We start from the raw sequence: 15,187 nt of genomic DNA, 5'->3' as shown, positions 1-15,187 counted from the left end.
ATTCCCCATGGTGATCTGAAAATTCATTCTTTCCTCCTGATAATTTGAGAAACATTCCCGCATTCCTGTCATATGCCAAGAGGCTCCACTGTCTATATACCATACCCCTGACGATGCAGAGCTTGCTACGCAAGCAACTTCTTCTTCCAATCTAGAAGCCAACATAGATAAATCGAAATTTCTCTCTCTTTTGCATTCTTTTGAAAATCTGCACGAGTCTCCTGACGTGGATGCCTTTGCATCATGCTCTTGACCCATCACTAATTTTCCATTCTTGTCTCTGAATCTTTCCTCTGATACCATGTGAAAATTTCTAAACATAAATTCTATTACTGCAACAACTGATTTATTTTACCTACTTATTTCTCAATAAGTTATTTATGAAATCTCTTCAGTGAATATTAAAATAAATTCTATTGCAGATGTCACACCATTATACAGAAACAAATATATGCACAAGAACCAGACACATTAACACAATTATTTTTTGGACAATTGTACCCGGAAAAACCGAATAAGGGAAAACCGGTGCAACAGAGGAGGGTTTTTATTAATCTTCAGCAACAATCGCTTTTAGAAAAAGTTTTTACATAAGACACTGGGAGAAAACACCTGAGACCTTTCTCTGAGACTTTCTGACACACTACAGGACTTCCTTTCTTAATTGCATTAGCCCTGCATCATCGTGCTTGGCTCAGCGCTGCTTCGTCCTTCACTGCGTTATCCACTGCATCCCTGATCTGCATCTCCCTTTGCGCTGTCTCTCAGAGCCCCTGTGTCACCCTTTTTGAGCTTCCTGACTACTGCTAGTCACCCCCTCTTCCTCCACCCTGCAACTCTCCCTCTGAAATCGATTTTTCTTCCTCTCTGAGAAAATCGATTTTCCTTGGGATACTGAGTATCTGCTGGTGTGTCTCCAAATGACCCTCAAGTCTTCTCTTATACTTTTCCTGTTGATGAATCAATGACCGAGATTAAGTCCCTAATCAATGACTAAGATTAAAATAGACTTGATCCTCGTCTCTTAGAAGCTTCTCATCCTTATCCTTATTAATACCCATTAATATTTTTGTTTTCCCAAGTTTAGACTTAGGAACCCATTAAAAAATATTAAGTATTTTAACAACTCCTCATCTAGATGGAATTTTCCAAAACAATTTCTGGGTCTTGGAGATCTCATGTGCTTTAGCCTCTCCACCAATTTTCATTGCTAGAGCACATCCGATGCTACCCCAAATCAACACATAATATGGTTGCTGGCTGGCTGGCTAACAAATGAGGAGAAAAAGTTTCTTCTATGGTTGCTTGCTTTCTCCTATGGGTGATCCATATGCTGCCCTAAATCTGCACTATTAGTTATCACATATGACCAAAAAAGACACTTTAAATTTTCTATAATTTTTTCATCCTATGTGGCTTCCCAAGGGGCCTAAAATCTGCATTTTTGGCCTTGGAGATTTCATCATCCATGTCATAGATAGGATCCCCATTAAAATGGAAACAATTTTTATCTTATCGGTTGTTCAACATAGAAGAGGGTATCAATCTCATGGCTGCTATCAATCTCAATCTCAATCTCAATCTTTCTCTAAATCAGAAAATGATGTATCATTCAGAAATTTGGGAAAGAGTATAACTCACCCAACCTTTGTCTTCTTGGGGAGGATGGATGAATTCTTGATGCTCTCACTATCAAGGTCTTCATCAAACCCTTCCTCATACCTTCTATCTTCAATAGAATCATGGATTTGTTTTTGCTCTTCAAGGGGAACATGAGTGGGTTCTTCATGTATGCCTTTTTCATATGCTGGATCTTCCCTAGGAGACGAAGTGGATGTTTATTCTTCCTTAGGAACGATTGCTATGATATCTTCAATAATCTTTTCATCTTCCTCATCTTCATAATGAGGACCTAGGGATCTTCCATAGGAGATGAAGTGGATGATTATTCTTCCCTAGGCATGGTTTCCATGGTATCTTCAATAATTTTTTCATGTTCCTCATCTTCATAATGAGGATCCCAATGTTTGAGGAATAACCTCAAAAAATCTGCAAATAGATAAATAGGTTCCTTACCAAGATCATAGAACAAATCATTTGCTTTGTTCTCAAATGTGCATATAAAAGTTCTCATTCAAATGCCTTCATGAACAATGTGAGATTCAATCATGACCTTAATTAAGGATTCAATATGTAATAAGTATGAATCTTGATAACCATAAAATAATCCAATGGAATCAAATGAATTTGAATTATAGCCATCATTTATAGCCCCTTGGAATGCCTGAGAAATCAAGTGGAGCTTACAAATAATTCCATTGCTGCAAATTGTAATTCTGATATGCTTCGTTACTTCTAGATCTTCAAATCTGAACATGAAATTTGCAAAATACCATCATACCTTATACCATAGAAGATAGAGTGAGGTTGACAGGACAAACCTTCAATTCCTTCACAATATTGCTTGTTTAATCCTACAAGCAATAAGTCTTCAAAATCTGCAAGGAAAAGGGCTTCTTCCCTTCATGGAGTCACCAGATGAGGACAAGATCTCCAAACCAAAATCCTCATCACAATATCTTCAAGCAAATGGCAGGCACCAATGTTAGTACTAATTAAAGTGACCATGTAATATAAGTTGACATTAAAGTTGGCTGTTTATAATTCCCTGCTTTAGCTGCACTAGTCTATGCCGATGGGTTGATTAGGGATGCTATCCGCAAAAGCATCCCTTTGGTTTTCCGATGAGTTTTCCTTGGAGAAAAAAGTTGACATAAAGTTATAATTAGGTGCTTCGATGACCTAACCATCTAAGAGTACTTAATGAATCCATCTTGAGATAATCAGAGAGGGGTATTTATGTAGATGTAAGTAACCTACCTTAGGTTGTGTGATCTATTTACTGCGGCATTTGATTAATATGAGTTACATTGTTCTTCTCTTCATATAGAGTCTATATTTTCATGTATGTCAATTTTCATAGAACTCTTACAATAGGCTATGCTGAAGCGTTTTGTTTGCTCATTAACTGCTATAATTAAGATTATGCGTATAAGGTCTTTATTGAAGTGTATATTCTTCTATTTTGTGGATGGTAAAATGGTTGCTAAATCAGTGTCAACATTTACAGTAGACTTTAATGTCATTAAGTTCATCAGCAATTTATTATCATGTATCGTATTTTATCAATGTCTGAAGGAAATCTGGAGTAAGTTGGGTTTTATTTTGTAGGTACAGCGAGTGAAGAAAGAATCCCTGCAGAGGAAAGAATATCTCCTGCTAGTCCTGCCCTTCAAGCCCGTTTAATGTCTGTGTTCAGCCATTCTGTTCAAGCGGCAAACCTATTTCCAGCTACCTTACGATGCATTTTCCATTGTATATATGGTACACATTTATGCACCTTACAGCACTGCTAAAATTTTGCTCCTCTGTTACATCATTCCTTTATTATTTTGAGTACATTTAATAAACTTGCTTTCTCTCATCTTTCATAAAGCGATTGTCACCTTTGAAAATCACATTTAATTGTGAACTCTGCCTGATTATCTCAGTAACTGAAAGAAGATTCTTACTTAAACCTAGTATTTAAAGAACATTCTTAAAAATAAAGATCTTATGTCCCAACAATTTAATCTGGACATTCCCTGGGCCTCCAACATAGTGTTGTATGCCATCACTCAAAATTACTGTTTCTGACTTTTATTTGTCATGGCTCCTTGACAAACTTCACAGACAACTTCTTTTTTTCGTCATATGTTTTGATGGTCCGAAATTGAAAAACAAATCAGCTGGAGACTTTCTTCCCGCTTGTGTGAATTTTCTAACCCTAGTACTAAGGCAAATTACTTCCTAGTGATTTCCTGGCTAAAAATAAATGTTAAATTTAGCTCACTAAATAAAATGCACTAACTTCAATTTTTAACTGGAGAAATACAGCAGAAACAAATGAAACCAATTTTCACACATGCACGCAGAAATATTACCAAGTTAAAGGAATTGAGGGGAAGTAACACCCTAGAATAGACATTAATAAAATTAACCAAGATCACTTTATTTCACACACTCACCTACAACTTTGGTTCACTAAGCACTTGCATGTAATTGGTTATCATTTAAGCTCTTTCTCAAATACATACAAGTTGGATTGTGAGCATCTACATTTACTTGCAAGACTTCCATTTTATATTTTTGTACTTGCCCATTTCATTTACATGCTCATATTAAGTTTTCTTTGATGTCATTGAATCGCATTTGAGCAATTTCACTTTGAAGTACAAGTTTTTATTCACTTGCGATCTCTATTACCTTTCAATTGCTCATCTTTCAAAGTTGTATATAATTTTTGCTATTGTGGTTTTGTCTTGATTCACTAGCACGTGTTTTGTAGCTTCCCATATTTGCAACTTGTTGTAACTTGAAAGATATATTTTATTGCAAGTATTGTGATTTCATTTTTGAGCATATATTTCTTGCAAGTATAATATTGGCACTAGGCTACTCACAAATAATTTCCTTGTAGGATCTATCTTATTGAATCTAGTTGATGATTTGATCTATCCATATCATCGATGTTTTTATGCTCATAGTTATTTGTACTTGCTAATCAATTTCATTTAAAGTTATTTGAATGGTGAATACTTAATTGGTTTAATTAACATCATAATCTCCTAGAACTTATCTTTAGCAAATTTCTTGGGGTCTACCCCCCTTGGCTTAGCTAGGAGAGAGCCTAGACGAAGAGCGTTGGGAATAGGCGACAACCCCTTCTCTGAGCATTGCCACAAAGAACTCACCTTGTGGGGTTGACGATTTTTCCCACTAGTTTTGGGTGTGCAAAATCTGTGGACAACACGTCCTAAAGGTTGTTGGGGATTTTGGCTCCAAAATGAAATTTGAAATTCAAAATTTGAATTTCAAATCTAAGGTTGACTTCCCTCCTTTTTTGTCAGGCCGACTCTCTTAATGATACCCTTGCAACATCTATAAATGTTGGTCGAATCCTCCACAAGAGGGCATGAATTAACTCGCTCCTATTTGTGATTGATCTTTGCAGCCCTTGTGTAGTCATCAAAATCTGTGGTGCAGGTCAAAAGTTTGAAGAAAAGCCTTGATCATTTTTTCTTCATTTTGGGTTTTGTTTATTCATTGGGTTAATGGCTCTGAAGCTATCTAATGCCATGTGAAGAATTCGCTGGAGGTATGATCTGTCCAAGGCCATTCAACCTTCGTTCTGAGCTATTTTGAGCACCTTTTTTGAAGTGTGCTGTGGGCAAATCATTTAAGATCCCTGTGAATATGGTTGACGTTAATTCGTGAGAGAACAAGAGGCCAGGAGCAGAATGTACATCTGGAGTGAGGCAGAGTCTAAGATACATTCTATGTGAGTTTCGCTAGTTGAGGCACATGTAATTTTGAGGTAAGCAATTCGCATATCCTTGAATAGAATTTCTTGCGGCCCGAAGCAGTCAATTCTATCTTAAGTAGGTCGAAGTTTTGATGAAAATTCTGGGCATAAATTTTATTTTGTGACTGGCATTCGAAGGAGCTATTTTGGGGCAGGAGCATGCTACAAAATCAACTTTTTGAGTTCGTATGCACATTGCAATCCCCAGGCTCCAAAGCAAAGGCGTTGATGTTTCCCTTTGTGTGTTTTGGTTGAAACAGAAAGCCCTTGAACACAATTGTCTTAAGGTCCAATACGACTTCATCAAATATAAACTTACTTGACTTTTCGGTCAATTTCATTTAAAGCTCGCATTAATTAAAAATGGACAAGGTCGATGGTTATATCTACTTCCACAGTTCTATCAAGGGAAAATATTATATATTTCTAATGTACAAAAATTTACTTAAAACAAAGATTGATATGGCCATCTAAGTAGCCACCATAGATCATGGACGAGAAATTAGGAAGCGTGAGAGTTTTCAATGTTCATGCTCGTGCCAGTGAAATTATTGGAGATTAGATCTTATTTTTGATTTGGTAGCTCAATGAAGTTCTAGTTAGCAATCTATGTTTGACCTTAAATCTTTGTGACAAATGCCGCGCCCTTGTTGGCTTGAAGGTCTGCCTCATGGTTATTTTCCCTTTTAACATGAAAAAAATTGTATTCCTCTAAGTTACTGAGAAGATTCATTATCCTTATAATCAAAGGAGAGGGATCAGAATCAATAAGATGCTCGTTCCTGGAGAGCCTTGTGCACTTTTGAATTACCACCATTGAGTCACTGACAATAATCAGTTTCCTAATGCCTTTGGAGATATTAATCTTCAAGCCTTGCCATAGCGAGAGTGCTTCAACTTGATTGTTCGAGGCTTTCCCCAGTCCCTAGGTGTATTTTTTTTTTCCTCAGTTTTTTCTTCGAGGTTTAAAGCACCCTTCCTGCTCCTGCCTCCTCGTTGTTATTGTAACTTTGAGTATCTATTTCTTGCAAGTTTCTAAATTTCCAATGAGCATTGTATAGGCACTGCTCTGTTACATTTATATCTTGTATTTGCCTTATTGATCCTAATTGCATTTATCTTAATATACATTGTTCATATACTCTCACACTTGCTTTAATTAATAATCAAGTTACATTAATACTAATTGCCTTGCCCTTAATCTCCTTGAACTTGTTGTTCCAAAAAGTTTTCTCTTTCATCATTACCTTTAGGGACTACCCCCCTTGACTTAGCTAGGAGAGAGTCTAAACAAATTGAATAGGGATTGAGTGACAACCCCTGTTCTGAGCGTTGTGCCTTAGGTGTACACTTCACGCGACAACAATGCCAATTAGAGATGCCAATATCCAATAAATTTGAGCAATGTTAACCAATTCACAAGATATTAGATCTTAAGTAGATGTGCTTTAGAGAGTGAGCTTATTGTGAAAATTCCTAATCCTCAAGGAACCCCTACTGCAACAAATCTGAATCTACTTCACCTACTTGATTTTAATATACATTCATAAAGTTATTCTCTGAATACTGAAGCAAATTACTTCTGCAGCCTACACTATTTTAATATTTGATTACATTAAACAAAAAACTGAGCAAAGAACAAGATACATAGGACAGTTATTTTTGGACAAAATAGTCCCCGAAAAAACCCAATGCGGGAAAACCGGTGCAGCAGCTTTGATGGTTTTCTATTATTAAGCAGTAATTTTGAATATAATGCCTGGATGCCCTCCCGGTAATCCAGTGACAGAGAAATACTATGGCGGAAAAACTGAGTGAGTTTTACCTCACTTAACTTGGCAGATTTTAGCTGATTCGACAACAAAACTGGCTAACCCCGACTACCTCTGCGCTGGCCCTGCGTCAGCCCTACAGGCTCTGTGTCAGCTTTGCGCTGTCTCTTCTGCCTTCTGCGTCAACCTTCCCGGCTGTTTCGGCAGTTCCCTGATAGTTCCGACTTTCTGCATGGAGGGCAGATTTTGCTTTTGTGTTGGCCCTTCTAGCTATGCGTCAGGCTTGCTTGGGCCCAGATTGGCCCAGCGTCAGTCTTCTTGGCTCCTGCGCTACTTCCAGTAGCTTCTCTCTACCTCTCTGTCAGTGCTCTCGAACTATCCCTGCCCCTCTACTGCAACTGTAGTTCGAATTTCTCAGCTGCTTAGCCCCAAAAATTGAACTCCAGATCAATTTGTTCACTCCGTGTGTGTTTCTAAATGAACCCCAAGCCTCCTTCTTATACTTTTCTCATTGAGACTTCAACGACCAAGATTAAGTCTCTAATCAACAACTAAGATTAAAACATGACTTGATCTGCCTTCTAGATCATTCTCACCCATATTTTGATTAATACCCATCAATATTTTAATTTTCCTAAGTTTAGACTTAGGAACCCCATTAAAAAATATTAATTATTTTAATAAAATACAATTTGGGTGAAATTTCACCAAACGGTTTCTGGGTTCTTTAGAACTAATGGGCCTTAGCCTCTCCACGAATTTTCATGGCTAGAGCACATCCGATGCTACCAAAAACTAACACTCCCTCTTAGCGACGAAAGTGCTCTAGCAACAATGTCCAACTGCATGTTGCTTATCTCCGAAGCATCTCCTTTCTGCACTGTTGCTGCCACAAACACTATGCTGCCACCGACACTGTGCTGCTGTTGCTAGTGTACTGCTGCCCATGACACTGCCACTGCCACTGCTGCATCTGTACTACAACTCCCTCTCAATTGCTGCATCTGCTATGCTGCTAGCACTGCCACTGCTAACACTGCATTCGTACTGCAACTCAGTTGCTGAGAGAAGCAGCTGAAAAACATCCAAAATTAACTGAACTTATCTGTATTCAACTTAATACCATGAATGTTGGAATATGACTGCTCTAGTCTCTGACCCTCTGAATCTTCTGCGTTGCTGTTGACTTCTGCACCATGCCAACTACACTGTTGCCAACCTTGCTCTGTGCTGATCAGTCTCTGATCTCCAGCTACTGCATCTGTCTCTCCAAACAATCCACTGCATCATCTGACACTAAGTCCATCTTGCTATTACTGAATCTTGGGCTCTCGTAACAAGGAATTGATCCAAGAGGTGGACTCCTCAGGGATCTTGCCCACATGAAGTCCTCTCGACTACAGCTCAATATCTCCCCATTTCCCTCCTAGAGATGGGTGGGCACTCATGGCAAACTCATCTTCATTAATCTTTGTTGGAGCAACCTTAGGATCATGTTTCTCATCCTTATCCTTTTGCTTCAAAGGACACTAGAATGCAAAGTGGCCCTTCTCGCCACATCTGAAACATTTCACCTTGAAAATGTCCTTCTTTCGCTTCTGCTTTTGCTGTCCCTTTGATGCTAGAGCTGCATTCTTCTCCTCCTCCTTGGTCTTCGTGCCACTCCCATTGCTGCCATTGAGGTTGACCTTAATCAGATCCCTCCTTAATTCTTCCTGTTGAAGAGATGCACACATCTCCTCCCATGAAGGTAGTTTTTCCTTGCCCAATAAGCTTTGGACGAAGACTTTCCATTCATCCGAGACTCCATTCAGGGCTGTCCTAACCATCGCGGTAGATTGAGGAGTAGACCCAACTGCAGCAAGCTGGTCTCTGGTGTCCTGAAGATATTGAAGATAGGAGTTAACCCCTTCTCCCTTTTGCATCAATGTCCGTTGCAACTTTTGTTCTAGGTACATCTTCTGTTGTTCGGAAGAACCTTCATACAGTGAAGACAAAGCTTACCACATCTCTCGGGCTGTATTCTTGCCCTGCAAGTGTGAGACCGCATGATCCCGAACTCCATCGAGTATGAACCTCTTCGCCTTCCCCTGCTCGGCCTTGTACTTCTTCTTTTGATCATTGTCAATAGGAACATCCACAACACTCTTGACGCAGGCTTCGAGATCGTACTCTTCCAGAACAGCTAAGATTTGGTCTTCCGTATGACATAGTTGGAAGCTCCTTCCAACCTATCTTGATCTCTGAGCCCATGCGATGCCATCTCACCCAATTGTCGAACTGACTCCTCTAGTCACTGCTCAGCACTGCTTAGCTGCTCAGCAAGTGAGAAATTCGAACTTTTTGGCAAGAAGTTCTCTTAGGAGAAACTTCCCCTTCTATTTGTCTTTGCTCTTTTCTGGCGGATTTCTGCCCTGGCAGAAACTGCGCCCTTTAAGCACTGTGTTGAGGCTTTGTGTCACTCCCTCTGCCTTTGCAAGCTCACGAATTGGAAATCGTAACTCTCTGTCGAATCTCTCAGAGAGACATTTCCTTTGAATCTCTGCTTCCCGGCAAGGACTGCGCAATTCCTTCAAAGGGATTCAAATTGCTGCCAAGTGCAGCTTTTGGCCTCTTTGCTGAGCGTTGGATTTGCTCTTCCCGTTTCAAAATCAATCCTTTGATACCATGTGAAAATTCCTATTTCTCAAGGAACCCCTACTGCAACAAATCTAAATCTACTTCACCTACTTGATTTTAATATACATTCATCAAGTTATTCTATGAATACTGAAGCAAATTACTTCCACAACCTACACTATTTTAATATTTGATTACATGAAACAGAAAATTGAGCAAAGAACAAGATACATAGGACAATTATTTTTGGATAAAATAGTCCTCGGAAAAACCCAATGCAGGAAAACCGGTGCAGCTCCTCTGAGGGTTTTCTATTATTAAGTAGTAATTCTGAATACAATGGCTGGATGCCCTCCCGACAATCCAGTGATAGAGAAATACAATGGCGGAAAAACTGATTGAGTTTTACCTCACTTCACCCAACATATTCCGGCTGATCCGACAGTAAAAATAGCTAACCTCGACTACCTCTGCGCTCTACGTCAGCTCTGCGCTATCTCTTCTGCCTTTTGCGTTAACCTTCCCGGCTGTTCCGGCGGTTCCCCGACAGTTCCGACTTTCTGCGTGGAGGGCAGCTTTTGCTTTTGTTCTGGCCCTTCTAGCTCTGCGTCAGGCCTGCGTGGGCCCAAATTGGCCTTGCGTCAGTCCTCTTGGCTGCTGCGTTGCTTCTGATAGCTTCTCTCTGCCTCTTTGTCAGTACTCCCGAACTATCCCTGCCCCTCTGCTGCAACTGATCACCTAGCCCCAGAAATCGAACTCTAGATCAATATGTTCTCTCTATGTGTGTTTCTAAATGAACCCCAAGCCTCCTTTTAATACTTTTCTCGTTGAGACTTCAATGAGGAGATTAAGTCTCTAATCAACGGCTAAGATTAAAACATGATTTGATCCGCCTTCTAGATCATTCTCACCCATATTTTGATTAATACCCATTAACACTTTAATTTTCCCAAGTTTAGACTTAGGAACCCCATTAAAAATATTAGTTATTTTAATAAAATACAATCCGGGCGAAATTTAACCAAACTGTTTCTGGGTTCTTTAGAACTAACGTGCCTTAGCCTCTCCACCAATTTTCATGGCTAGAGCACATCCGATGCTACCAAAAACTAACACTTATTAGTGCAAAGATTTGAAACTATGAAGCTTAAACAACTCACAAGAAACAACAATGTATTAGTTTCTTCTTAGCACTTGAAATACTTCACCAATTGTTAAACCACTTTTAGGAAATTTAATGTAAACAATGTATTCAATTTCTTCCTCATTGAGCAATTATTATTTTATGAGCATAAACAAATAAAAGCCTTATATTATTTGTGTTCCAATCACATTCAATGAGAAACTATTATACTTTTAGGACAGATGAATCAATCAATGACAAATGTGCCAAAACAATGCTAAATTTACCACTTCCTTTTGGGTTAGATTAGAGCACTTGAGATAGAAAGAAAACAATGAAGAGATGCTTATGCCACTGATATATTTTCATACCTTGTGAAGCTTATGACAGTCAGCAATAAACCATGAAATGAGCCAAACAATGAATGCCCTCTCGATGTAATCAATTCCATAGTGTGTTAAACAACTCATGAATGATTTTTAGGGTGCTTAAATAATTTTTTTACCAGTGTTAGGAAAAGATCAGAGGTCTGTAGCAAAATAGTGAGGAGATCAAAGGTTTTGAGGGCAAACCACTTAGGCTCTAGGCCTAGAAGAAGAGTAGTCCTTTTGCTCTAAACTTTCCCACCGGGGGAGCTATTTGCAATCACCAAAATCATCCAAAATCTCTGCAAACAGCCAATGTTAGAAGCAAAATATCAGAGATAACCCAAACATAAATGAAAAATGACACAAGTATGGACAAGGAGCAAGGCTAGAAGCCAAGATGAGGCAACAACTAACCTAATGAGGCTAGCAGCTAGGGGAAGGAGGTTGCCAAGGGCTGGAGAGAGGCTAAGGGAGCCCATGACAGAGGCAGACAAGTCCTTGTAGGCCTGCGACTTGAGTGAAAGAGCCAATAAGGCTCACGATAGGCTCTAGAAGGGTTGCTGCTTGGCGAAAGGGAGGGCCGAGAGGCCTGTTTTGTCTCACAGCAAGGCGTGAAGTAGAGGCCAAGAGCAGAAGGATGAGGGAGGAGAGAGCAGAGGGATAAAGAGGACTGACAGAGGTGAGAAGAGGAGGGATAAGGGCTAGCGGATGAGGAGGGAGGCCCTTAAGGGTTTGCGGCAAGGCCTAAAGAGTAGGCCATGGTCCTTTTAGGGCTGCAACTAGGCCAAACAAGATAGCGGCTAGGGCTTAAGGCTTGACGTTGGGCCTTGAGGCCCTAAAAAATTTCGCAAACCCGCACAATTTTTTTTTTTTTTGGTAGGTAAGACCCATGGGGGATTTGAACCAATGACCTATCACACGGAGTGCCTTAACAATGCACCCATTCACCATCAATCCAAAGCCCCATGGGCTCACCCTCACAAAATTTTTATTCCACTTCAGATCTTCAATTTTTTTCAATTTCACTGAAAAATTCTTCAATGCTGCCCTGCAAATGAAATGGAGACTAGGTCTTACCCTCAAGGGCCTAGATCTAGCTCAAAACCCCAACAAATGTTCTTGAATAGCTTGGACCTTACCTGCACAAAAATACCGAAAACCCCAATATATACAAAATTCAAGAAAATAAATCCCAAACCCCAGTAACTGCAAAACAAGGGTTAGGAAATATTTTACAAGAAATTATTTTACAAAAAATATATTTACAAGATATATACAAATATACAATGCTTGTGAAAATAAAATATTTTTGAGAAATAATTTTTTAAACGATGAATATTGACAATAGATCAAATGTGTTTCGAAAGTTATGGTATTGCCCATAGCCTTAGCGAAGTAAGAAAAATATACAAAAATACTCAGAGCCCAAACAAGGTCGGCTCTCCTCCAAAGTCCGTGAACTTGGAGCCCAAGGGTCGGTGTACCTACAAACTCTATATAGATCAAATGTGCTTCGAAAGTTATGGTATTGCCCATAGCCTTAGCGAAGTAAGAAAAATATACCAAAATACCCAAAGCCCAAACAAGGTCAGTGCTCCTCCAAAGTCTGTGAACTTGGAGCCCAAGGGTTGGTGTACCTACAAACTCTATATATTTCTTCAAGCAAACTTGTCAAACATATGGTGAATTAGACCACTTAAGACAGACACAAAATCTACCAATAGAATGTTCTTATCACCGACAAATGAATAAACAAGTTTATAAAAAATTTAAGCACAATATAGGAAAGCACACAACCAACACATATCACAAATCATCGGACAAAGAACACCATGAACTGAACCCCAAAGCCTTTTTATTATGAAATTCAAATGGTCCCGACATATCAGTGGATTAATACCAGCGTTATAAAATTGCATAAATCAGAGTCAGAAATCTCATCCTTGACCTGAGAAGCAAAATGACTTCTAATTTATAGATAAATCCTTCAAGGGAAAATAACGGCTAGTTGGCTTGATCCTCGTCAAAATAATCTCGACCGTTGATAAATTTTTGATGATCTTTTAATCTCCACTATTGAAAATATTTATTTTTGAGGAATTTTCGAATTTCTCATAAAACCCCTTTATTTTTAATCCAAAAATATTTTTTTATGGATTAATTTCTTCAAAAATTTGACTTTGACTTAACCACCAAGGTCCAAGGGCTCAATTTTTCTTAAAAAATTCATTTTTGCCTTGGTGGGGGACCTTTAAAAGTAAAAATTAACTTCTTTTTGACCCACGATTTTTTTGGTCATTTTCCACTTGGAATTATTAATTTCTCTAAAATTAATTTTTTGACTCTAAATTAATTAATTTTCTGGTTTAGGATTTAATTTTATTTTTGCCAGAAAATACTATTAATTGACACAAGAGGTGATTAATTATTTTTCCACCCTCAAATATTTCAACCATGGTGTCTGATTGCGATAGACCATGCACTAAAATATTTTTTACATTAGATATTACAAATTCAACCTTAAAAGGGAGAATACCCATTCGTTATAGACCCTCATAATATTTACTCAATTCTGCGACACAATATGATCTAGTAGACCAAGTGATATGTAATAAAATAATTTAGCCAAATAGCTTAAATTATACCCAAACCACTTTTACAAAGCCTCGATATAACACTAGGACTCACTTAAGACCTTCTGTGTTTAGAAACACACATAATGAGGTGAGACGAAAAACCTCCTATGATGAAATTCGTCCAAAATCATAGGCTTACCTAGGTTGTTACATAATTAAACAGTCGTACTAGCATCATTTACATTACAATTTGTAGAAATTGGGTATACAATGACATAAGAATCGACTGGCTGATGATTCTAAAGTTTGAAACTTTTTGTACAACTGCTTCCTTGGACTTGTGACAAAATCGGTGCAACACTTCCCAAGCATGGGCTTTAAGTGTTAAGCCATCCTCATCGCAAGGCTCCTTTCTCTCCATCACAAACATCCAATGCTCTAACACTCCTCAGGATGTGTGTCCTAGGTCCACAAACAACCCCAATTAGTGTGCGCTCAACCCAATCATCCTCAAGTCAAATGCTTATCCTCCTAAGGCATGCCATGTGGTCCTAATGCTGCTAACGCCAAGTGCTCTCCATCCTAGTGCCCAATGCTCCTCCTTGAAGGTATATCCAACACCAATGCAAATGACCATCTGCCTCAACACCTGTGGTGTGTAGAAGATATCAGTGCCACATAAAATAAGCACTGCTTGAAGGAGTGTGCCACATCTAGCACCATGTCCAAGGTCAAACAACCACCTATAGAAGGCTCTCCAAATGCCATCAACCAAAAAGTCTAAGATACAATTAAGTGGTTAGGGTTTCGCCATGCACCCCACATCACATGAAGGGTCTCCTAGCACAGAGTAAACTCTTTTGGAGTAACCTAAAAACGATTAATAACTTCCTGCCAGGTGCACAACTGCTTCTCTGTATTAAATTTCTCTGACTTCAATAGAAGTGCCAAAATTTCATACCACAATTTTCTTGGATGGCCATGCATGATGGTCTTAAAATATACGATATTGATTTGTCATACTGCAAATGCTTTAAACTGAACCTCTTAAGTGGGAAAAGCATTTATATTTGTTGCTGTAATTTTATTGTTGATGATGTACCTAAGTACAGTTCAAACAGTAACTAAGAGTAAAGGAAGTATTGTGACTGAGAATATGCATAGTGACATCAATAAACGAAATAGGGTGTTGATATGCTGATGAAAGTTTTCCTATGCATAGTAAGAATGAGAAGGCAGAAATAAGAGTTAGGATTCATATTAAAATCTCTTTCTTGAACTTGATTGACACAGTATTTGGGCAGTAGCATGGAAACTATGAATTA

The 15,187-nt window shown here is 38.7% G+C and overlaps 1 protein-coding gene across 1 annotated transcript in view; it reads left to right on the top strand.

Moving 5' to 3' along the window:
• Positions 1-15,187, top strand: part of LOC149233914 (ARM repeat superfamily protein) — a 524,198-nt gene that overhangs the window by 87,685 nt on the left and 421,326 nt on the right. The window contains exon 8 of the mRNA XM_089371682.1: positions 3,232-3,384. Within this exon, the coding sequence (XP_089227808.1) occupies positions 3,232-3,384 (153 nt within the window). The remainder of the gene's footprint in view (positions 1-3,231; positions 3,385-15,187) is intronic.

Source organism: Pinus tabuliformis, chromosome 8 (assembly GCF_031772625.1).
Source record: "Pinus tabuliformis cultivar Carrire ecotype Pingquan chromosome 8, CPIR1, whole genome shotgun sequence".
Taxonomy (NCBI): Eukaryota; Viridiplantae; Streptophyta; class Pinopsida; order Pinales; family Pinaceae; genus Pinus; species Pinus tabuliformis.
The sequence above is the reverse complement of the archived record's forward strand: the minus strand, read 5'-3'. Positions and strand labels throughout refer to the sequence as shown.